The sequence below is a fragment of the Hemicordylus capensis genome, chromosome 15 (assembly GCF_027244095.1).
Source record: "Hemicordylus capensis ecotype Gifberg chromosome 15, rHemCap1.1.pri, whole genome shotgun sequence".
In the NCBI taxonomy this organism is placed as follows: domain Eukaryota; kingdom Metazoa; phylum Chordata; class Lepidosauria; order Squamata; family Cordylidae; genus Hemicordylus; species Hemicordylus capensis.
In genome coordinates, this window is record NC_069671.1 from 19151231 (window position 1) to 19174829 (window position 23599).

At 53.8% G+C, this 23599-nt stretch overlaps 1 protein-coding gene and 1 non-coding gene across 5 annotated transcripts; one reads left to right on the forward strand and one right to left on the reverse strand.

The window, feature by feature from the left end:
- The first annotated feature begins 520 nt into the window (after positions 1 to 520).
- ADORA2A (adenosine A2a receptor) lies at positions 521 to 22933 on the forward strand. Of its 4 annotated transcripts, none has more exons than XM_053279170.1 (3): positions 521 to 701; positions 10842 to 11604; positions 20328 to 22933. In XM_053279170.1, the coding sequence occupies exons 2-3, from the start codon at positions 11231 to 11233 to the stop codon at positions 21286 to 21288; spliced, it is 1335 nt and encodes a 444-aa protein (XP_053135145.1). In that variant the 5' UTR covers positions 521 to 701; positions 10842 to 11230; the 3' UTR covers positions 21289 to 22933. The 4 variants fall into 4 exon arrangements, with proteins under 4 accessions (XP_053135145.1, XP_053135148.1, XP_053135147.1 ...); XM_053279173.1 differs by lacking the exon at positions 521 to 701 and adding an exon at positions 745 to 769; XM_053279172.1 differs by lacking the exon at positions 521 to 701 and adding an exon at positions 1258 to 1610.
- On the reverse strand, positions 13726 to 13797 carry TRNAA-GGC (transfer RNA alanine (anticodon GGC)). Its single transcript has one exon. It is a non-coding gene; the product is annotated as a tRNA-Ala (tRNA).
- Positions 22934 to 23599: the final 666 nt, after the last annotated feature.

The window sequence follows — 23599 nt, forward strand, 5'->3', positions numbered from 1 at the left end:
CTGGGAGAGACTCCTGCTGCCTGCAGGACGAGCTGCAGCCCGAAGAAGAGCTCGGTAGGATTTGAAGGCTGGCTCACTACTCTGGAAGGGGTGAGTTGCTCCGAAGAAAGTGATGGTTCCCTCCAGGGGCTGTTCACTTTCAATGGACAAAGCAAGCACAAGCTGTGCAGGCAGGAAGCTTTTGGTTTCTGGGCAGAGAGCTGGTCTTGTGGTAGCAGGCCTGACCTGTCCCCTTTGCTAAGCAGGGTCCACCCTGCTTTGCATTTGAATGGGAGGCTACTGGTGAGCAGGGCGAGAGAGTCCCCTTGAGGGGCCGGCGCGCCCGCCAGTTCCAAGTTCCTTCCCCGGTAGCAAGCAAGCAACTCCCAGCCAGGGCCGAGAGAGACTCCTGCCTGCAGCCTTGCAGAAGCCGCTGCCAGTCTGTGCCGACAACCCTGAGCAAGAGGGACCAAGGGCCGGACTCGGTAGAAGGGCGCTTCCCAGGTGCCCAGGAAGGGGAAGCCCCTTGCCTGGCCGGAGGAGGTCCGGACTCTTGCGAAGAGGCGGCGGGGCGGGGCCGCTGCGGGCCAGCAGGGGGCGCGGGTGGTGCGCCTCCGCGGAGCGCCCGCCCGCCTGGCCAAGGACGGAGGAGGCTCGGCCCGGGCGGGGAGGGGCGGCCGGGCGCGGAGTCCGCAGCAGCAGCGGCGGCGGCGGCCAGGCAGGTAAGCGGAGGAGGGAGCCCGTCCCTGGGTGGGAGAAGTTCGTGGCGGGCCGGCTGCTTGCGGGGCAGGTAAGACTCCTTGGCCCCGCGCAAGAAGCCGAGGGGGGGAGAGGGGCTGCCCCCCCCCAGCACCCCGCAGGCCTCTTGCGCCCCACCGTGTCCAAGCTGGAGACTCCAGCTGCGCGGCGCGGGGAGAAGAGCACCGCTGCCCCCCCCACCCCCGCCAAGGCCGCGCAGGGTGGGGCCGGGCTGGGCATGCCCCGCGCCCGTGCGCGCCTGGAGGAGAGCCGGCTGGCGGAGCCGTGGACGCTGCCGCCCCGGGAGGGTGGCAAGCAGAGGAGGGTGCGAGCCTCCCTCGCAGGGTTGCTGTGCGACGCGCCCGCCCGCCGGCCGGCCGGCTGGCTTTTGGTGCCGCCCTCTCTTCTCTCCTCCCCCCTCCCCACCAAGCTTATTCTCACAACAGCCCTGCGAGGTGGGCCGGGCGGCGGAGAGGGGGACTGTGCACCGGAGCTGGCCCGGGCTGCCTGCCCTGCGGGGGAGAAGAAGCCTCCGCCTCCGCTGCTTGCGGGCTGGGGCTGGACTTCCCGAGCGCGCCCGCCCCACACGTGCTGCTGAGCCCCGCGGGGTAGAAGGCGGCGGCGGCGGCGGCGGCGGCGGCTCCTGGCCTTCCTTCCCGAGGGGGCCCCCATGCCGCGAGACGGAGCGGCGCCCCCCGCAGCTTGCCTGGCCCCCGCGGAGGTCTGGAGCACTGGCTTCGCCCCCAGCACTGCCCCACACTGGCGGCCGTAAGCGACCGAGGCAGGAGCCAGGGCGGACCCCGACTGAAGCCGCTTCTGGGCTCCAAGGCTGGGCTTCCTGTGGCCAGGAGGACGCCCAGGTGAGTCGGGGCCAGCCCGGAGGAGACCGCCAGGTAGCGCGGGGGGGGGCTTGTGAGGCTGAATGAAGAGGGGCCTTCGGCCAAGCTGGCGGTGCCGTGGGGAGAGGAGTGGGGCGGGGGGGCAGAGTCCTGGGGGTCCGTGTGGGCTGCGTGAGCTTCGCTTGCGTCTCCCCAGAAGTGACCTGCATCCTCCCCTCTCCTCCTCCCTGCAGCCGGCTGCCTCCCTTCGGCTGCTACCGCTCCCTTCAGGGATGCGCCTCTCCCTTCCAGTTCTCCAGGCTGCTGGGGACCCTTCTGGAGGGGCCCCCTGGGCTCTGGGGCCGTCTCTGGGTGCCTTCCCCTCTCCAGCCCGCCCCTGGAGCTCACCCAGCTGCCTGGAACCTGGGAAGCTGCCATCTGCTGAGTCAGACCACTGGGCTCTCTAGCTCAGGATGGTCTTCACAGACCGGCAGCGGCTTCTCCAAGGTTACAGGCAGGGATCTTTCTCAGCCCTATCTTGGTAACGTACTGTATGCTTTGATAGTTCGTTGGTTCAATAAAAAAATCTTGTCCTATAAAATCTTGCTCTCTCTTGGAGATGCTGCCAGGGAGGGAACTGGGAACCTTCTGCTCTTCCCAGAGCGGCTCCATCCCTTGAGGGGAATATCTTGCAGTGCTCACACATCATCAAGTCTCCCATCCAAATGCAACCAGGGTGGACCCCCGCTTAGGCACTGTAGTAGGTTTACCTTTGGCTCATTGTTCAAAGGAGTTTTGCAAAGTCTGGTGCCCAAGGGGTGGGGTGGGGTGGGGCGGGGTGGGGCATGGGGAAGGCTGATCCTGGGAAGAGTCTGCTTTGGTGCTCTGTCTGGTTGGGGGTTTCTTGAATCTTGGTGAACAGGTCGCCGCGGCGGGTGGGTGTAAAAACAAAGCGGCCATCCCTGCAGATGCAGAAAGGGACTTGGAGTGTGCAAAGAGCTCTGTGTTGGTCTCAGGAAGTTGGAGAGGTGCCTGGGGCGAATCGGCATATTTGGCTGGGCCGAAACGAGAGGCGAAATAAATGCATCACGGCATGAGCTCACCTCGCCCAGAGCTGCCTCCCTCAGGTGCACGGAACCAGTTTTTATTCCCGAGAGAGTGTGTAAGCAGCCAGCTTGTCTGGGGAGTGGGACGGCTCAAGGGCCGGCTGCTTAAAGAAAGGAGGAATGGGGGGAGATTCAAATTAGCAACCGTTCTGAATTTAGTGAACAGCCTGGTTCTGTCTGTGGCAGCCTTGGGGCGCGATGGTTTGGCATCCATCAACCTTCTCTTTGTTGCCATCTGGTGGGTGTGTGGCTTCCCATTCTGCCCCCCCCCCCGCCCCCTAACCCGGACAGATGGGGAGAATCAGCCTGGCTTGTGTCAGCCGGTGACCGTGACGGACAGGTAGAGCAGGAAATGGCACTTAGTGTGCCGAATCGGATTAGGCGACGGAAGAACCTTTTGGACTAAGTTCCCATTAAGAGATCAATGTGCTCGAGTGCTGTTTGTGCACAACTTGCTGCAGAGGAAGAGACCCATTATTATCGTGCCGCAAAGGGATCAAACTGAAAATGTCGGACCGATCCTGAACACACAAAGCATCGGGGTGGGGGGCATTTGGGAGAGGAGGGTAGCTGCAGCCCCCTCCCCATTCTGTGTCCTGCCTTCCAAATCTGTGCCCCACAGGCTGCTGCTGCTGCGTACTCAGTGACTGAATGTCCTCACACCCTGCCCCACCTTGAAATCTGAAAGACCAGGCCCTGGTCCGAATGCTGGTTTCTGGCCCTGATATCTGGAAGTAATTTCCATGGAAACATTTATATGGATTAAATCTTCAGTTCGCTGAAATAAACCACCTGAGATTTAAGTCACAGGAAGGGAATCCCTTCCTTAAAGGGAATGTGTGCCGTTGAGTCGGTGTCGACTCCTGGCGCCCAGAGAGCCCCGTGGTTGTCTTGGGTAGAATACAGGAAGGGTTGACCATTGCCTCCTCCCTCACAGTATGAGATGATGCCTTTTAAGCATCTTCCCATATTGCTCACGCTCAATATAGATGTTTCCGATAGTCTGGGAAACATACCAGCAGGGATTCAAACTGGCAACCTCTGGATTCCTAGGCAGGTTATTTCCCCGTCTTCATTAGGGCTAACTAAATAGCCTCCAAACAGTGAGTGAGTTACTGAGTGGCTTTTTTAGGCTGGTCTGCTTGCAGTTCACTCCTTGGCAGCATCTCCAGGTAAGGCTGGAAGGGAGATTCCTGCTTGAAACCTTGGAGAGCTGCTGCCAGTCAGTGTAGACAACACTGAGCTAGAGGGACCAAGGGTCTGACTCAGCGTAAGGCGGCTTCCTACATTTGGTGCCAGACTGGAAGGGAGCTGCATTGCATCCCTGACCCTGACCTGCTAGCTTTTCTTAACGGCCTGTGGGGAATGTTCTGGGAATGGCTTATGGAGGAGCAGGATTTAAGGTTCTCCACCACCGTGGTCTCGATCTGTACCGGGCCCCTCATGCGTGCCATTTAGATAAGAGAAAGCAAACACAACAGGACCAGTGATGGGGGCAAAGTCACGTAGAGGATAGGCTCTCTTTGAAAGCTCAGCGGCTCAAAAACCTTGTAAGGACATCTTCCAAAAACTGTAGCCTCCCCAGCCCCAGGGACTAATACTTGAATTGTTTCTGGGGCCGCCATGACAGCATGGGCAACGCAGTCTTGTTTACTCACAGGAAAGCAGCCCTGATTTGAGTGGGGCTAACTTCCTGATAAGCGTGCGTAAGGTTCATTCTCCAGCGGGCTGGTTTTTCCATGGCTCTCTTTGCTCGGGCACGTCTCTGCCTAGGAAAACCATCAGTGCTAATTAAGCCTTGCTCAGTAGGGGGCGTGGCTTGGGAAACGCCTCTATTGGGCAGCAGCCGTCTAGGAAGATGCTGAAAGGCATCACCATCTCATACTGTGTGGGAGGAGGCAACGGTCAACCCTTCCTGTATTCTACCAAAGCCAACCACAGGGCTCTGTGCTCGCCACGAGTTGACACCGATTCGATGGCACACTTTACCTTTACCTATCCTGGAGAAGCCAGGGAGGGAACTTGGACCCTTCTGCTCTTCCCAGAGCGGCTCCATCCCTTGGGGGGAATTTCTTCCAGTGCTCACACATCAAGTCTGCAGCTGGTGGTGCTAACAAGGAGGCACAGAGGATTCTGAAGCCTGCCTGGCCCCGTTGGTCGCTGTAGCCACTGTGAGAGCAGATGGGCTCTTGCAGCGGGAGAAAGGTTTGGTGGGACCCCTGGCTTGAGTGGGAATCCTGGTCGGCCGTGTTCCTGGAGAGCGTCTAAAGGCAGAAGTGAGGGATTCCCCTTTCCCACGGAAAGCTCCTCCGAAGCTTCTTTTTCGTCAAGGGTGTTGCAAGTTCCACAGTGCAGAGGAGGAGAGCTGGTCTTGTGGTCGCAAGCATGAATGGCTTTACTAAGCGGGGTCCACCTTGGTTTGCATTTGAATGGGAGACTCCACATTGGAAGCATTGGAAGATATTCCCCTCAGGGGATGGGGAAGAGCGCCTGCCAGCTTGCATGCAGAAGGTTCCACGTTCCCTCCCTGGCAGCATCTCCAAGAGAGGGCCGAGAGAGACTCCTCCTGCCTGCAACCTGGGAGAAGCCGCTGCTGCCAGTCTGTGAAGACAATACTGAGCTGGATCGACCAAGGGTCTGACTCAGTAGGTGGTAGGTTCCTAGGGAACACTGCCCACCATACCCATCATTCCCGAGAGAACGCCTTTCCCTGCATGCAGGTGCTCTTCTACTGAGCTGTAGCTCCATCCCCTCAGGGGAATATCTTACAGCGCTCACAGGTAGTCTCCCATCCGAATGCAAACCAGGGCAGACCCTTCTTAGCAAAGAGGGCCACTCATGCTCGCTAGTGCAAGACCAGCTCTCATCCTTGGAGTTCTTGCCTTCCAGCTTGTTGCCTTGCTGTGCCCGGGTACGGACACCGGGACATTTGTCCAGCCTCCGTGGCGCTCTTGGGGTATTTCGCCATTCTAGCAGAGGCCCCCTGCAAAAGGCCGCCGAAGTTTTGGATTGGGCTCTTTGCCAGCCGCGGCAATGGCACTCGCTGGGTAGCAGCTTCCTCTCAATGGAGAAACAACTGCCAGGGAAATTGTCTGTTATTAATATTTAATTTCCTCTTGTTACTGGAATCTGATGAATATCTAAAAGACAAATAGAAATGCAGCCCATGTGAAGAGAGGACACAGAAGAGTTACCCACCAACACACACACACACACACACACACACACACACACACGGAGAGCTGGTCTTGTGGTGGCAAGCATGACTTGTCCCCAAAGCTAAGCAGGGTCCGCCCTGGTTGCATATGAATGGGAGACTTGATGTGTGAGCACTGTGAGATGTTCCCCTCAGAGGATGGAGCCGCTCTGGGAAGAGCAGAAGGTTTCAAGTTTCCTCCCTGGCTTCTCCAAGATAGGGCTGAGAGAGATTCCTGCCTGCAACCTTGGAGAAGCTGCTGCCAGTCTGTGAAGACAATACTGAGCTAGATAGACCAATGGTCTGACTCAGTATATGGCAGTTTCCTATGTTCCTACCCCCCGCTTGCATCACTGTTGTTAGAACTGGTATTAGCGGTTCAGGCTCGATCAGTAGAAAAGCTGCCGTCTCCTCCTCCACCTTCGCTCCTCCTCAAACAGATCGACAGCAGAAGCAGATAAGCACAAGCATATCCCGGTTTGGGTCCCCAGACGTGGTTGGACTACAAGTCCCAGCATCACCCGCAGCCACGGCTGGCTTGTAGACCAACAGCATCTATGGACCTGAGGGTTGGGAACCTCTGCATTAGCCAAGTGCGCTCTTGCGTTTCGGAGCTTTAAATATTAGACACTTCTTTGCTTAAAACCTACTGCCTGTTGCAGATCAGATCTCCTGCCTGGAGATGCTGCCAGGGAGGGAACTTGGAGCCCCTCCAACAGGGATTCCCAGGTGTTGTGGACTACAACTCCCAGCATCCCCATCAGCAATAGCCTTTGCTTGGGGGTTATGGGAGTTGTAGTCAGCAGCATCTGGGGAATCCCGGTGAGAGGGAACGCTGCTTGGAGCACGCCATCATGTTCTTTCTTCACAATGCTCACACATGCAGAAGAATCCCATTCAGATGCAAACCAGGGATTTCCTTAGAGAGCCCTGGAAGGGCCCAGGGTGGGGTGGGGGGCCCTTCCAGTCAATTCTAACGGGGGGGGGTTAAAAGAGCGGGGCCCTGGGGCAGTCCCTCTGCTTGCCATGCCCGAAGGACAGCCCTGCTGACCACTGCTCGGAACAGGGTGCTGGGCCCTTGGCCTGACTCTGCCGGGATGCTCTGTGGCTTCGGGGCCCCTGGGGTGCCTGCTGTGCACGAATCCCTCCCCCCGCCAGGAAGGCGTTGCAGGGGACACTTCACTTCTCCGAGCTCCCCTCCTCGGCGATCGCAGCAATGATCAGCCTCACCTCGGTTGGCTTCCTTTGGCCAACGGAGAGGTGCCGACAGACACAGGCAGGTCTTCACCCAGCTGCTTTATTGGGTTTTTAGGAGACAATTTGGTTGTCAGCGGCCGAGTCCTGCCGTGGCACAGCTTGTTCTCGGGGATGAAAAATGAAGAGGGCAGCTGCTGCGGGCTTGTGAGAGGAGGCCCCGGGAAACTTAGTTAATGGCGAGGGTCAGGCGGGAGGGACGTGGCCCCGGCTAGCCAGGAAGCATTGATCTGGTGCCCAGAGGGTGAGATCCAGTTTTTCGGGGGTCTGTCCCAGGGAGAGAAAGAGAGGGCTCCCAAACTGGCTGGTTGGGCGATGCCCTCTTGGAGCCCTGATGCCATCTTGATGGTCGCACATGGAACATTTGCAGGGTGTTCATGCCCACCCCCGCCTGCCTCAAATGCAATCTGTGAAGCAGAAATACTTGGGTCTTCTTAAAGAGAGCTGGTGGTGTGGTAGCAAGCAGTGTTCTCTCAAACCCTTTTCGTCTGGGTGCGGAATGAGTTTTGTTCTAGGTGGTAGTATCAGGACAGTGTGTGCGCACCATGTGCATTCAGAGTCGGACCTTCCTGATTAACCTGAGCGGGATCTAAAATTAACTGAGCAGACATCCAAAAACTTATGAGCACGCGCATACCCCTTAGGGGGAACACTGGTAGCAAGGATGAATTGTCCCTTTTGCTAAGCAGGGCCTGCCCTGGTTTGCATTTGAATGGAAGACTACATTTGTGGGTGCTGTAAGGTATACCCCTTAGGGGATGGGGCCACTCTGGGGAGAGCAGAAGGTTCCACGTTCCCTCCCTGGCAGCATCTCCAAGATAGGGCTGAGAGAGACTCCTGCCTGCAACCTTGCAGAAGCTGCTGCTGTCAGTCTGTGCAGACAATACTGAACTAGATGGACCAAGGGTCTGACTCAGTATACGGCAGCTTCCTGTGTTCCTAATGAGAGAGAAAGTTAAGACTAGCACACAGGAAGACAGCCTGCCGATTCTAGGGAAACCTTTTGCATTTCACAGAATTCTGGCCCCAGTGGTTTATTTTCTCCTTTCCTGCACCCATGTATACTTTACTGCATCTGGAGAAGCCTGTCGTCCATGCAGGCTTAAGCAACAAGTATTAATTATGAAGTGTCATTAGTCAATACTGATGTGTCCTCAAAAAAGAAAAGAAAGAGTGGTGTTTATGATAACTGCTGCCTCTTTAGCTATAGCCAAGCCCTGGAAAAATTAAACCATGCTGATTACTATTTGGTATAAGCATCCATGGCATCATATCGTGATCTCAGAAAAAGTTAACCCATATTATTCGGTCCTGTGCAAACCAGACCGCAAATAACTCTTTTTCTGTAATATGGTCAGATTTCATTCTTTATACCAATTGGGAAAATAATAGTTGTCTTCTTACCCCAGATAATATCAGAATGTGGATGGACGGATGAATCGGGGTTTGTTGTGTGATGTTTTGCTGTTTGTGTTTGGATTAATTTTGTTCTGCACTGTAAATTTTATTCTAAAAAAGTGGGGGGAAATAAAAACAATATAAAGTGCCACTAGACAGGTTCACTTTTAAAACGGTCTACAGACACCTGAAGGCATATGCAATGTAATGTCTGGATCAGGCTAGAGGCAGTGGTGGGGAGAAATAACCCCTGCTCTCCCTCCCAAGACTGATTAGGGGACCACATCCTTGTTTACAATCATTTCCTTTGTTTAGCCTGATAGTTGATTTGTCTGCTTTGTTGTTTGGTTACGGTTTTATGGCCTTCAGTTACATGAGTCCATAAAGTTGCCTTCTACAGGGTCAGACCCTCTAGGTTAGGGTTGTCTACACTGACAGGCAGCACTTCTTAAGTTCCAGCCGGGGATCTTTCCCAGCCCTACCTGGAGATGCTGCCAGGGATCATACAGGTGTGTGTGTGTGTGTGTGTGTGTAAAATCTTCTGCAGGCAGAGCAGGGGGCAATTCCTACTTGCTACAACAAGACCAGCTTTCCTCCTCCTCGTTCTTGCTGTAGTAGGTGAATACAGCTACTTCTCCAGAACTTTTTATTGGCAGTTACCATAAATGTTGAGGACTGGGGCGGATTCACTAGTGGAAGAGCCCATGCCTCTTGCTGCTTTTAATCCTGTGCCCAATTTTCCATACACCCAAACACCCTGGGCCGATTCAGGTGCTGCACAGAGCCCCACTTAAAGCTTGATTCAGGAACGTAGGAAGCTGCCATCTACTGAGTCAGACCCTTGGTCCATCTAGCTCAGTATTGTCTTCACAGACTGGCAGCGGCTTCTCCAAGGTTGCAGGCAGGAATCTCTCCCAGCCCTCTCTTGGAGATGCTGCCAAGGAGGGAACTTGGAACCTTCTGCTCTTCCCAGAAGAGGGGAATCCCCTGAGGGGAATATCTTCCAATTCTCACACATCAAGTCTCCCTTTCATATGCAACCAGGGCAGACCCTGCTTAGCTAAGGGGACAAGTCATGCTTGCTACCACAAGACCAGCTCTCTGGACTACACGGATTGCTTCTCTGTCTGCACAAACCTGGGGAGGATTCTACTTCTAATTTAGATTAAAAACAAGCGGAATCTCTCATGACATCCCAACCCACCAATCTGGGTTTATTCCAACCAAGTTTCCCAAACCAAACCTAGATCTGAAACCCACTTCAAACTTTGCATTCAGATCTAGGTTTATTTTGGGGAACTTGGTTAAGTCGTTTGGGATATTGTGGTAGGTTCTGTTTTGTGTTCAACCTAAATCAGAAGTGGAGTTTTCCCAAGGCTCACTTGGGTGCAGGGTGGATTTGATTTAAATCAAACTGATTTAAATCACGATTTAAATCACTAGCAGGGTGGATAAAAATAAAAAAAATCCGATTTAAATCAAAAAAATCCGATTTAAATCAAAAAAATCCGATTTAAATCAAAAAAATCCAATTTTTTTGATTTAAATTGGATTTTTTTGATTTTTATCCACCCTGCTAGTGATTTAAATCGTGATTTAAATCAGTTTGATTTAAATCAAATCCACCCTGCTTGGGTGGAAGGGTGGCGGTGGGTGGGGAAATGCACGTCCCTGTGGTTCAGGGATGTCACGTGGACTTGTGGGTCCCTGTCACATGTGAACCGGCCCAGGAGGGAGTGGCAGGGAGTTGTGTGATAATGGCAATTCTTGGCAGCCCCAGAGAGAGCGCCAGTTGCTCTCCTCCAAGAGAGCAGGAAGCCTTTAAACCAATGAGAGCCCCCAAATTAGATTACGGCCCTGAGATCAGAAGCACAGCACAAGCTAATCTTGTTTTTATTTTCACTGTCTTTGCTCTTGATTATCACTGTCGTGAGACAGCTGGAACCTGGCCTCCGCTGCTTGGTCCTTGGTGGGGAAATAGGAAAGGCTCCACACTTCCACTTTGTGGGTGTCACACACACACACCCACACCCGTAAAGCAGCTCCCCACGTTCTCGGTCTTCCACTCTGGCACCAAAGCATAAATCTGCCCATTTGCTCCCGGGACATAATTAGCTCTCTGGTCTCTCCTCTTTCCTGACGGGCCGCCTGACAGCCCATTCGGTAGCCTTGCGAAAGTTGGGCCCCTTGAGTTTCTCAGCCTGGATGTTTGTAAAACCGACTGCCTTCTGTTTGAGCTGGGAGGCCTCTGAGAAAACCAGCACATGGTTTGGGTGCTGTGTTAGTGGAGACGGTGCCTTGGCCTCTGCCAGGGAGAAGGGTTTGCTGAGACATTTCCCTCTCCTTTTCCAGGGCAGCAGTGAGTGGTGAAGTGGGCATCTCTGGAGCAAGTTTCCGCAGCCCTGCCCCTAGAATGAAAGCAGGAGGAAAGAGCGCTTGCGGGAGAGACTGCAATGAAAGCAGGAAACGGCGGAGAGTGATGTGAAATTTCAACCGGAAATCCAGTGTTCACATAGACACCAGCCTGCCTACACACAAGGCGGGCATTCCTGTTTACTCACTTGAAGACCTTTGCTTGCGTCTTCTTGCCTGCGCAGCAACGTGGCCGTGGCCGCGTCCCCTACAGGGGGATCTGCCGTGGCTAATGGGAGCCAGAGGCCAGCGTGCTCCTTTCGGGTCCCGCACAACTTGAGGTGTGTGCCCATCGCCCAGTGCGCTGCAGATATGGACATTGGGCTTCAATGGCACCTCCTTGCCCTAACCTCACCACTCCAGCGCACGGGAACAACGTTGCCTTGGATGTGGCTTATATCGTCCTGGAACTGGTCATCGCGGTGCTGGCCATCTTGGGCAACATCCTCGTCTGCTGGGCAGTCTACCTGAACAGCAACCTGCAGAACGTCACCAACTACTTTGTGGTGTCTCTCGCGGTCGCAGACATTGCGGTGGGCCTCCTGGCTATCCCCTTCGCGATCGCCATCAGCACCGGCTTCTGCGCCTCTTTCTACGGCTGCCTCTTCATCGTCTGCTTTGTCCTGGTCTTGACCCAGAGCTCCATCTTCAGCCTCCTCGCCATCGCCATCGACCGGATCATCGCGGTCCGGATTCCTCTAAGGTAAGCCGCCAAAGGTGCGGGACGAACTTGGCAGAAGGCAGGGGGCGGTTTCTGCCAGTGTCCCGATCTTGTGTTTCAAGCTGCCCAAGAGGATATTGGTGCCCTCTTTGGAGGACCCTGGGGCAATGCTGGTGCCATATTGGGGCAATGCTGGCTGAACCCCTGTGAGTCCTGGCAGCAGCGATATAGGGAGGTGCCGGAGGCATCATTTCATCCTGCGTGGGAGGAGGCACTGGCAAACCACTCCTAGCAAGGAAATCACATGGAATGTGATCGCTAGGAGTCGCAGGCACAATATTCCCTTTCCTTGACAGATGTCCCTTAACGCCAGCTGGGAGGGGACACCAGCAGGGCTTTTTGCATGTTCTTATGGGGAAATGGATTTATCTTTGGCAAAGAGAGTCAGCCGTGTTGGAGATGGGGCTGTAGCTCAGTGGACAGAGCATCTGCTGGGCATGCAGAAGGTCCCCGGTTCCATCCCTGGCAGCATCTCCAGGGAGGGCTGAGAGAGATTCCTGCCTGCAACCCTGGAGATGCCGCTGCCAGTCAGTGTAGACAGTACTGAGCTAAATGGACTCAGGGTAGATAGAAAGATGGATTTTATTGTGGTCACAGGCCAGCAATAAATAAATTAAATACAGAACCCACGTGCCAAGTTATATCATGCACCATACGCCGTACATAAAAAACCATCATAAAAACATAAAAGCTAAGACTGTGCAATCAATTTACGGTGACAGGTGAAAGCAGCAGAACAGAACTTAGCAACTCTGTCTGTGATACAGTCAGATACATTCAGGTCAGGGGAAATAAAACTCATCAGACTTACCTGCATTTGGGGGGTGGGGGGGAGTGGGGTAATAAAACCAGCACAAATATCTCAGAAGGACAATACAGAAGGACATGACCCGCTTTCTCCAGACGGGCTGAGGGTCTGACTCGGTATAAAGCAGCTTCCTATGTTTCTGTGGTCTTGGGGGTTTTTCAGAGTCAAGCCAGTTGGTCAAGCAATGGAAGAGAGAGACACACGCACACTGCATTTATATTCATATAAATGAATATATATTCATATATTCATGAATATATGAATATTCATGGGGTTCCCAGGGGGTCTCCCATCCAGGTGCCAACCAGGGCCAGCCCTGCTTAGCTTCAGCCAGGTTGCTGGAGCAGGTACCTTGGGCTTAACAGGAAGTGTGTCGTCGTACTACCCGGCTGTATTCAGAGTGCGGGTGACGGTTTCCGAGGGAGACTCAAAAGAGCGAAGCTGCTGAATTGTGAGTGCAGATTTAGACCCTGGAATTTGGTCTCAACCCCCCTGAGAGTTTCTAGTGCGCGCCTCGTCCAGCCTTTCTCGGGCTTTGTTCCTACTCTTGATCTTGCTCTGCAACTTCACCTCCAGGGGCTGCTGGTTGGGCAGGGGGTCATCTTCGCGTGGGGATCGAGTCCTTCACTTCCGTGCCCGAATTCTCTCTTCTTGCGCTGCTGCACGCAGTTCTGTGGCCAACTGGCTGAGCTCTCCTGCCTCTGGCCTTTTCCACCTCCCTTTGTTAAACAAACAAACAAGCTCCTATTTCTCTCTGTACTCAGAGTATCTCTTGCTGCTTTGCTTCTTCTTCTTTGAAAAAGCAAAGTTCTTCTAAAAACAACAAAACACGCACACACCCCAATAGGACTGTGCAAAAGATAAGTGCTTAAAATGTGTAGGCTCTGCTGGTGGAATTTTGGAATGTGCATTAAGTTGCCTTGGGTGGCAGTGAGAGGCCGTGGGCTCCTCCATCTCTGGGTCTCAGCTCGTGGGAAAGAGGTGCTTAGCCACTGAGTCGTGGTCCCAAGAAGAAGCCAAAGTGCAGGAGCTTCTCGCGCTGAATAAGATGCTCAGGTGGTGCCGGGGTGGGGGGGGGGTCTGAGTGCCCTGCATTGCATTTTCGCCTCCCCGGGACTAACAGAAGCAGGATGAGTTTGCGACCAAGAGCCTCTAGAATCTGAAACTGGAAATCGAACACGGGAAGCTGCCGTATATGGAGTCAGACCCTTGGTCCATCTAGCTCAGTCTTGTTTACACTGACCGGCAGCAGCCCTCCAAAGTTTTAGGTGGGAGCCTTTCCCAGCCCCACCTGGAGATGCTGCCAGGGATTGAACCTGGGACCTTCTGCGTGCCAAGCAGATGCTCTTCCACTGAGCTGCAGCCCCATCCCCTAATGGAATATCTTAAAGCAGACAGCGCTCACATCCAGTCACCCATCCAAATGCAAACCAGGGCAGATGCTGCTTAGCCAAGGGGACACGTCACGCCCGCTTCCACGGCTTATAAACCAGCGTGTGAAGATGCTACTTCTGAACTGCCCTCCGTCCCCACATATACAAAGCCACACCGTGATGCTGTGGGGTGAAAGGAGAATCCCCTGGCAGGCCAGACACACACGCACAAGAACCCACATCCTAAACTGTAGCTGCCCCAGCCGTGTGCATGCCCTGGGAAGGTCCTTGTGTCATCTTGTCATTTCCCCCAGTCCTCCCAGTCTGCTTGAATGCAAGTCCCTTGGGAGGGGGGATGCTATTTGTAATGGCACGCAGCAGCGCCTTTCTCCAGCCGTGGGATAACAGCTGGGCAGACTCAGCGATCTGGCCCGTGCTTGGCCTCCTGGCGGTGGTGAAGTTTCTAAGGGCCTTCAGCTGCTCTCGTCCCCTTCCTCCTCTCCCGCAATGCCCCTGAAAGTTCAAGTGGGACTTCTTTAAGCCCAAGCAGCAACAAAACTGTTGCGTCTGGAAAGGCTAGTAGAAAACCCGTCAGGAAGGAAACGGCGTGGGGTGGGGTGGGGTGAGCAGGTTTCCTCAATTGGTTCCTCCTCCGTGCTTTTAATGGCTCCTTTTCAACCCCTGTGCCCCATGTGGGAAGCAAGGGAAGCATTGCAGGCATGGCCAGTGGGCAAGGCAGGTTCTGGCCTCTGTGAAACCGATGGGGCAGGTGGGAAACGGACCCCACGGGAGGAACCTAGGAAGCTGCCATCTACTGAGTCAGACCATTGGTCGGTCTAGCTCAGTATTGTCTTCACAGACTGGCAGCGGCTTCTCCAAGGTTGCAGGCAGGAGTCTCTCTCAGCCCTCTCTGGAAGATGCTGCCAGGGAGGGAACTGGGAACCTAGATGCTCTTCGCAGAGGGGCTCCATCCCCTGAGGAACAAGGAGGGACAGACAGGCCCCGAAGGAGGGGACCCCACTGGCTGGGAAATGCCCCTTGCTTAGTTCGCTCCCGCCTCCCTGACTCAGTGGCAAGCCTGGTTCCTGATCAGAAGTGGGGGGAGTGTGTGAGATTATTTGCGCATAGGAGTGTGAGGAAAGGCACCGCTGGGGAGGATTTTCACCTGGCAGTCTTTCACACATGGCTCTGTGCCTCATGCAGCAGATTCGAGGCATTTTAATTTGAGGGATTAGATGGACCATTGGCGTAGCCATCAGCACCTCCATCAACACCTTCGGAGAAAGCAGACGCACCCCCCCCCCCAGTTTTTTTTTTCAATAGCTGCTGGAAATAGAGGATATTTTTACCCCGGACATAACTCGGGCTGAGCCAGAATTTGCAGCCGCCCTTGGGGAGGGAAACCAAAGCCCTGCCTGTCCTGGTCCCTGAGAGCCCACAAGGAGGTTGAGTTAAATCCAGTGTGGACTGGCACACTCCAATCGGGAGTGGATTTCGGGGCGGTTTGGGGAGCCCTGTCTGTGAAACTTCCAGGTCCTTGTCATCAGCCTGCCTGCCTGTTAGGTCAAGGGCCAACATTCAATACACACTGCATTAGTCCCTGTCCATCTAGTTCTTCTGCAGCAAAACAAAACAACCACCAAGCAGAAAAAGTTATAACATGAGTTAAAATAAATGACGACAAAGATTAAAACATTCGTTAGAACGAAATAAACGATACAGTCAAAGTTAAAACATTACAACAATTTACATTTCAAAATGATGTTTTAAAACAACGTTAGAACTATTCAAACAATGTTTAATTAAAAGCCTGGGTGAATAGATGTGTCCTTAAAGACTTTTTAAAAGTTGTCAGAGATGGGGAGGCTCTTATTTCAGCAGGGAGCACGTTCCAAAACTTTGGGGCAGCCACGGAGAAGGCCCGTCCCCAAGTAGCCACCAGACCAGCCGGTGGCAACTGCAGACGGACCTCTCCTGATGATTTCAGTGGGCGGTGGGGAAGAAGATATTCTCTTAAATACCCAGGGCCCAATCCGTTTAGGGTTGGCAGAAGAGGCGAGGGGGGCTGGGAGATTGCAGGCTCCAGGACCAGGGGAGTGAGCCTACCCCATGGGTGCCTCTGGCAGCTGGGAACAGCTAATCGCGAAACCCTTCTTGTACCCTACAGGCAGAGGCCAAAGGCTGTGTGTGGACACACACTGGCCCCAGACTGGTTTGGTTTCTGTTTCGGCTGGAGAACCACATGTTGGGCTGCAGGCGTCTCACTTGCAGCCGCTAGGAGGTGCCGCCTTCTGTACCCTGGCTGGCCCTTCTGCTAAATGTTTGCTAGATTCTGTGGGAGGCACATGATGTGCAAGATTCAGTATTTGTCAGTGCAATGTGGAACTGCCATGGTTGATGCTGAACATGAATATTTAGGGCAATGGGAGGCAACCTGGGCTCTCTGGCTGTCGTTGAGCTACAATTGTGCCTGGGGGCAGTGTTCCTTCTAGCAGGGGTCCCCAGATGTTGTTGACTACAGTTCCCAGAATCCCCAGCTGCAATGGCGTTTGCTTGGGGATTCTGGGACTTGTAGTCAACAACATCTGGGAACCCCTGTGAGAGGGAACACTGGGTGCGGGTGATGGGGGTTGAAGTTCAGCAACGGCTGGAGAGCCCAGGTCCCCCCCCCCGCCCCCCGGTAAAGGATAAGACAGTGATGAAGTTTCGGTCTGGAAAATCCAGGCTGTGCATTTCAACACCCGTTATCTTCTTTGCTCAGGATACATTGAAACCCTTGAAGAGGGCTGGTCTTGTGGTAAAGGTAAAGTGTGCCGTTGAGTCGGTGCTGACTCATGGAGACCACCAAGCCCTGTGGTTGCCTTTGGTAGAATACAGGAGGGGTTGACCGTTGCTTCCTCCCGCGCAGTATGAGATGATGCCTTCCAGCATCTTCCTGTATCACTGTTGCCCGATAGCGGTGTTTCCCATAGTTTGGGAAACATACCAGAGGGGATTGGAACTGGCAACCTCTGGCTTGCTAGTCAAGTCATTTCCCTGTGTGCCAGTGAGCATGAATTGCCCCCTTTGCTATGCAGGCTCCATCTTGATTTGCATTTGGATGGGAGACTACATGAGCGCGCACTACAAGATATTCCCCTTAGGGGATGGGGCCGTTGCTCAGAGGCAGAGCATCTGCTTGCACGTGGAACCCGCTTCACTCCCTGGCAGCATCTCCAGGTAGGGCTGGGAGAGACTCCTGCTTGAACCCTTGGAGAGCTGCTGCCAGTCAGTGTTGGCAGTCCTGAGCTGGATGGACCAAGGGTCTGACTCTACAGGAGGCAGCTTCCTGCGTCTGTAGAGTGTTGGGGTCTGATCTGTGAGCACGATGCTCACCTGCCAAGCCTCTGGGCAAGCTCCTCTCTCTGCGCCTCCATTTCCCCCCTTATAATGGGGAGGAAGGTGGCCTGCCTCGCAGGGCAGTTGTGGGCGTGAATGACGCAAGTGCCATTTCAACCTTTGAAATGGGGCGCGAAGGCGGCTTCCGGAGGCTGTGACTTCCCTCCCCTGCTGGGGCTTTGACTTGTCCTGGGAGAGAAGCCATCTGCTCCGGGGCCTGGAAACTAAACCCGCAGAGAGCAGAGAGGAGGATGTTTCATTATTAAATGTTTGTGAAAGGAATTTAGCAGGGAGAAGGAGCCGCAGAGGAGAGAGGTTGCTGGGGCCGCGGGGCCAAGCTCAGCCTGGAACGCAGGGACGGAGCTGGGCGGGGGGGCGGGGGGGGACCCGAAAGGGAGGGAGGGAGGAAACAGCTGCAGGAGTCATCCCAGGAAGAAGTGAGCTGACCGAGACCCCCAGGTTGGGGGTCAGATATAAAAACTATCTATCTATCTATCGAATAAAAATCAGATATTGAAAGGTCAGATATTAAATATGCAGCCCCCACCCCCAGTAAAAATTGGGGGTGGGTTTACATATGAAAATTATATTGCTAATATTGAATCAAATTTGTTTGTTTATTTATTACATTTTTATACCGCCCCATCCAAAGGCTCTGGGCGGTACATAACAAATAAAAAACAAAAACACCACCATTAAAACAATATAAAAACAAATTGGAAACCATTCAGAAGCCGTGTGTGTTCTGATTTTTTCCATCTCTGAGCAGAATGGGTTTTGTTCTGGGCGGCATTATCAAGGCAGGGTGTGCGCACCTGTCTTCAGAGTGGGGCCTTCCTGATTCAACCGAGTGGACATCAAAAAAGGTGTGCTCACGCACGTGCACGCCTGATTCAGAGCCATTTAAAACCAATTAAAACTTCTGAAGAACAATTTAAAAGCCTTGGAAGGCCAGGCCGAACAAGTCAGCATTTAGAGCTTTTGTAAGTTTTTAGGGCTTCCCTTTATTGAAGGGAATGGGGCCATCTTGTTCAGTGGTAGACTGTATGTTCCCTGGAACAGCCAGGGAGTCCCAGATGTTGCTGACTACAACTCTCATCACTCCCAACTGCAATGCCTTTGGCTGGGGATGATGGGAGTTGTAGTCAACAACATGCGGGAATCCCTGTCAGGGGGAACCTGCCTTGCATGCAGAAGGTCCCCGGTTCAGTCCCTGGCAGCATCTCCAGGTGGGGCTGGGAAAGACCCCCTGAGCCTGGAATTTTGGAGAGCCGCTGCCAGTCAGTGTAGACAGCACTGAGCTAGATGGACCGAGGGTCTGACTCAGTAGGAAGCAGCTTCCTATGTTTTTTAAAACGTTGCCCCTGCTTGCTAGAAGTCAGCTGCGTATGTGTGATGCAAGTCAGATTGTGTGCTTTGGGGCATATTAAAAAGCACACCAAAAGCAGGAGTTGGATGACGCTTTGCCACTTCTCCTCTTGGAAGTGACCAGGCGACTGTGGTGCAAGGGGTTAGCTTCCGTCTCCCCTAGTGTGGCTTCCGAGCCCACTGAGTGGCCTGCGGGAAGTTCCTTCTTGCTGCGCTGGCCTATGTCGCTTATGCAAGCTCTTGCTCCTTCTTTCCTGCTATTGGCTACACTGCGGTGATGTCATAGAATGTTCTCAGATGGACCACAACTGTTGAGCACAGGAAGTTCATAAGCAGAGCAGCTAGAAGTCACTTTGGGTAAAAAACAGCGACCCAGGAGAAGCCCATGTTCCCTGGGCAGGTAGACTGAGAGAGCTCACGCATCAAGGCTGGCTGGCACGGTGTGTGTTCTCCAAACCTAGGAACAAAGGAAGCTGCCATATACTGAGTCAGACCTTTAGCTCAGGATTGTCTACCCAGACTGGCAGCGGCTTCTCCGAGGCTGCAGGCCGGAGTCTCTCCCAGCCCTGTCTTGGAGATGCTGCCAGGGAGGGGACTTGGGCCCTTCTGCATGCAAAGCAGATGCTCTTCCATTTTGCTCCAGCCATTAAGGGGAATATCTTACAGTGCTCACAGGTAGTCTCTCAGCCAAAAGCAAACCAAGGTGGACCCTGCTTAGCAAAAGAAACAATTCATGCTTGCTACCCCAAGACCATCTCTCTTCCTCTTACCACAACCAGACCCCATATATCTGGAGTTAGGAGGCAAGGGTCCTGGCTTACTTTGAGCCCCAGAACCTTTCTTCAATTCTGATGCAAATAATACATTTTCTGAGAGATAATACATTCTTTTCACAAAGCATAGCAACACTACAGCTTTAAATGGGTTCAACAGGTTTCTTTTTCTGCCAGGGAACCATGGGAACTGCCTTTCTGTGGGCAAAAAGAATCTCTCCCAGATAATTCTCAGCACCACTATTCAAGACAGTTCCCTGGGTTCTTTGGAGAAAGCCAGGATGGATAAAATGGTAAAAACAGACCAGGTTTGGCTTTCCATCCAACCAGATAGAAGCAGCAGATAAAATATTAAAAAGCTTAAGTAGATGTGTTTGTAATTGGGTTTTTAAAAAATGGAGGGAGGGAGCATGGTGAAGCTATTTGGGGAGGGTGTTCCAAAGCCGAGGGGCCATAAACGAAAAGGCCCTGTCTCTAGTCCTTGCCAATTGGATTTCCATTGCTGGCGGGGCCATGAACAGGGCCTGAGGTGCCAAACGGAGGACTCTGGCAGGTCATGGGCCCATGCGGTCCGACAGGTACTCCGTCTCCAAGCCGTGTAGAGCTTTAAAGGTTGGGACCAGCATCTTGAATCTAGCCCGGAAGTGGACTGGTCACCGTTGAAGGTGCCGCAGGGTGGGTGCGGCACTCGTGAAGTGACAAAGATTCCTGGGAACTGTCGTTGGTGGCATGAATAGGTGCACCGATTTGCAGAGTCGTGATTTCTGGCTGCACCATGCCGGCCTTCCTCGTGCAGACTTTGGACACCCATCCTCCCCAGCCACGGGGGGCAATATTTGGGGGTGATGAGAGTTGTATCTCTATCGCATCAGCTTGCCTTGTGACAGAGGATTCTTGCTGGGCGTGAGCTGGACGGGGCGGCCTTTTGTGCCCGCCCGCGAGCAACTTAGACGGCACCCGATTCCGTGCTCTGATGTTGTTGTCTCAACGTTGTTCTCCTTCCAGGTACAACGCTCTGGTGACCGGCTCGCGGGCGAAAGGCATCATTGCCATCTTCTGGGTCCTGTCCTTCATCATCGGCCTGACGCCCATGCTGGGCTGGCACAAATACTCCTCCCGTGGGGCCGAGCAGGGCGGCGGCCACAGCAACGCGTCCGTGCAGAACTGCAGCAGTGGCCTTCTGGCGTGCCAGTTTGAGTCCGTGGTCACCATGGAGTACATGGTCTACTACAACTTCTTCGCCTGCGTCCTCCTCCCGCTCCTCCTGATGTTCGGCATCTACCTGAAAATCTTCATGGCCGCCCGGCGGCAGCTCAAGCAGATGGAGAACAAGGTGGCCCATGGAGAGCGGGCCCGCTCCACCTTGCAGAAGGAGGTCCACGCGGCCAAGTCCTTGTCCATCATCGTCGGGTGGTTTGCGTTCTGCTGGCTGCCGATGCACATCGTCAACTGCTACATCCTCTTCTGCGCGTGCTGCCCTCGCCCGCCTCTCTGGCTGATGTACGTGGCTATCATCTTGTCCCATGCCAACTCCGTGGTCAACCCCATGATCTACGCTTACCGGGTCCAGGAGTTCCGGCACACCTTCCATAAAATTATTGGGCAGCACATCCTGGGCAAAAAAGAACGGTTCAAGCCCTCCAGTTCCAGCCAGAGGACCTCCGTCCATGCCGAGAACACCAGCGCGCAGATCAGCGAGTATGCGCTGGACTTCTACCCGCCGGGGCCCATGGATGGCATCTACAGCGAGAGCAGTTTGGGGAAACACACGCTGAGCTTGGACTGGCACCAGAACGGGACGGCCTTCGATGGGGAAGCCAATGGCCACATCTTGCAGTTCTACAAGAACGGGGACCTCTCGGGGGCTTCCAAGACAATGGAGCTGCTTAGCAAAGAGCTCCTCGGGGTCCGACTCTCTTATACGGACTTGGAGACTTCCGCGTTAGAGGCCTCCGATGTTTCCTGATGCTTTGCGGGCAGGAATTCTGCTGGAAAGGAGGCTTTCCTTCCCCCCGCCCCCCCCCTTCTCTGCCTCAGCTGTGGTAGAAAGAGAGAGAGGAGTCACTTCAGGTGATGAGGATGATGGTGATGGAAGGAGAAGGGTCTGCCTCTGAGAGGAAGACACCCCCCCCCCGGAACTGCTCTAGGAGAGGGGTCTGGAGGCAGGAGGCGGCTGGGGCATGTTTTGCAAGCTGCAGGCAGAGAGAGGGGAACAGGCCCGTGTTGACAGACAGACGCTTTCCAGCCTTGGGGCATTGCAGTAGCCGCAGTTTGTCCCGAATGCCCGAGGCCCCATTCAGCACAGTCTGCTTGTATTCAGCAAGAGAAATGGATGTGAGTGGAAAGTTGCCTCAGTGTACCGAGGAGGAGCTGCCGTGTGGGGAACTTTTCTCCGGCTCCCACCAGATGACCCTTCCCTGTTTCCTGGGACCGCCTGGAGAGAGAAGTCCATCTCCTCCCTGGACACCCCCACAAGGGCGCGACTCTAGTTGGTGTGCAGTCGTGAAGCTCTGGGGTGCGACCTGCTTTTCACCTGGCTGCTGCCCATTCTTTGGATCCTGCAGAGCCCGGCGGTTTCCTGTCTGTCCAGCCCGCAAGCGATTGCGACGTCCCCCACCTGTGGTTTGGCGTGCTGGAAGTAATTTGACGGCTGTATTCCGATTCATGCCAAGCGTGCGTGAGAGAATATTGGGGCGGGTCTTGCCTGTCCATGCAAGCCAGTGGAATCTGCAAAGACGGGGTTGCTTCTGGGGCAAGGCAGGGCCAGGACTCTGCCCCAGGAGCTGTGTTTTGAACTCGGGGCTCCGGTGACAAACAAGTGTAAGTGCCACTCAGTTTGTGCCAAGGCCCAAGCAACACAGAACCTGGGCATTATCCACAAAGCTGCTACTGTTAGTCTTGTGGCCACTTTCCCAGCCAGCTAGCCATCAAACTCAAGGCGGCTTCCTTTTCCAGGTCTCCTGGCACCCACCCCAAACTCTCGCTGGGCTGGCCTTTCCCACCCAGTGTCCCCTCTGACAGGGCTTCCCAGATGTTGTGGACTACAACTCCCAGAATCCCCAAGCCAAGGCCATTGCAGCTGGGGATCCTGGGAGTTGTAGTCAGCAACATCTGGGAAGCCCTGTTGTTGGGAACACTGGTGCCCCAGCCCCCGGATCTGATCATCCAAGTGGCCGAGCTGATCTGTGCCTGCTTGCCTGGTGATTAGCACCTGTCGTTAGTGGCTGAGCTCTGCCAGAGCTAAAGGGAGGCTTTGAAAAGGACGGCGGGGTTTGTCCAAAAGGCCACGGAGGAAGGTGGCTGAGAGGCAGACGAAAGGTGGCGATAGGAGTGTTGTTTCCGTCTGAGACAGATACACTCTCCGTGCAGATTGTACGGCAAGACGGCCCCATGTGGCCTCCATGCTCGCAAAATCTTTTGTCTTTTCCTTATGCCCACTCCTGTATGCCCACCCTTCCCTCTGGTCCTTGGCTGTTTTCAGTTTCCCCTTCCTCTTCATAAGCTGCAACTTCTGTTTTCTGGAAACCGAAATGCGATTTTAAAACAAAAAAATGTAAATTGTAGAATCTAAACGCTGCCATTTTAATTAAAACCATCTCTACACAAATGCCGCTATGTTTCTGAGCTGGTGTGTCATTGTTCATATACCGCCTTTCATTAAAATAATCGGTTTACAATATAATCAAAACAATGCAAAACTAACAATATACAATTTGAAAGTGCAAATATTGAATTTGAATATAAAAATAATGCACCTCTGTTTAAAACCTTTTTCAAAACCTACATAAAAGCCTTTTGTTACTTTTGCAAGATGCCCCAAGAAGTATTTCACTGGAGGGGCGGGGTAGACGTATTTTAAATAAACAATACGGTTTTCAGAATCACACCAGACAGCTGGTGAATGCGCTCCTTGGCCCCCAGTGAAGGGTTGAGGAGCTTTTCCAGTGGGCCACGGTGGCTGTAGCCTCAGGGATCGCTAGCACAGTAGTGAAAGATGCCAAGTCAAAGCACACGACTTCTGTGAACACAAGTAAACACACAACTATAAATAACCCTCTGCTTATCTTGAGCTGAAACTAAACACTTCTAGCTGCTAAAACTGAAAATCTTCTGCTAACTTCCAGGGTAGTTTTGAGGCTGGGAATCAATTTCTCGGGAAAACATCTTTGCCGTTCTGCACGTCCTCAACACCCATCACTCCCATGGGCCCGGGCAGGCCAGAGGGTGGTTTCTGACATGGATTGGAGCGGGCCCACTGATTTGCTGTGACGTCAGCC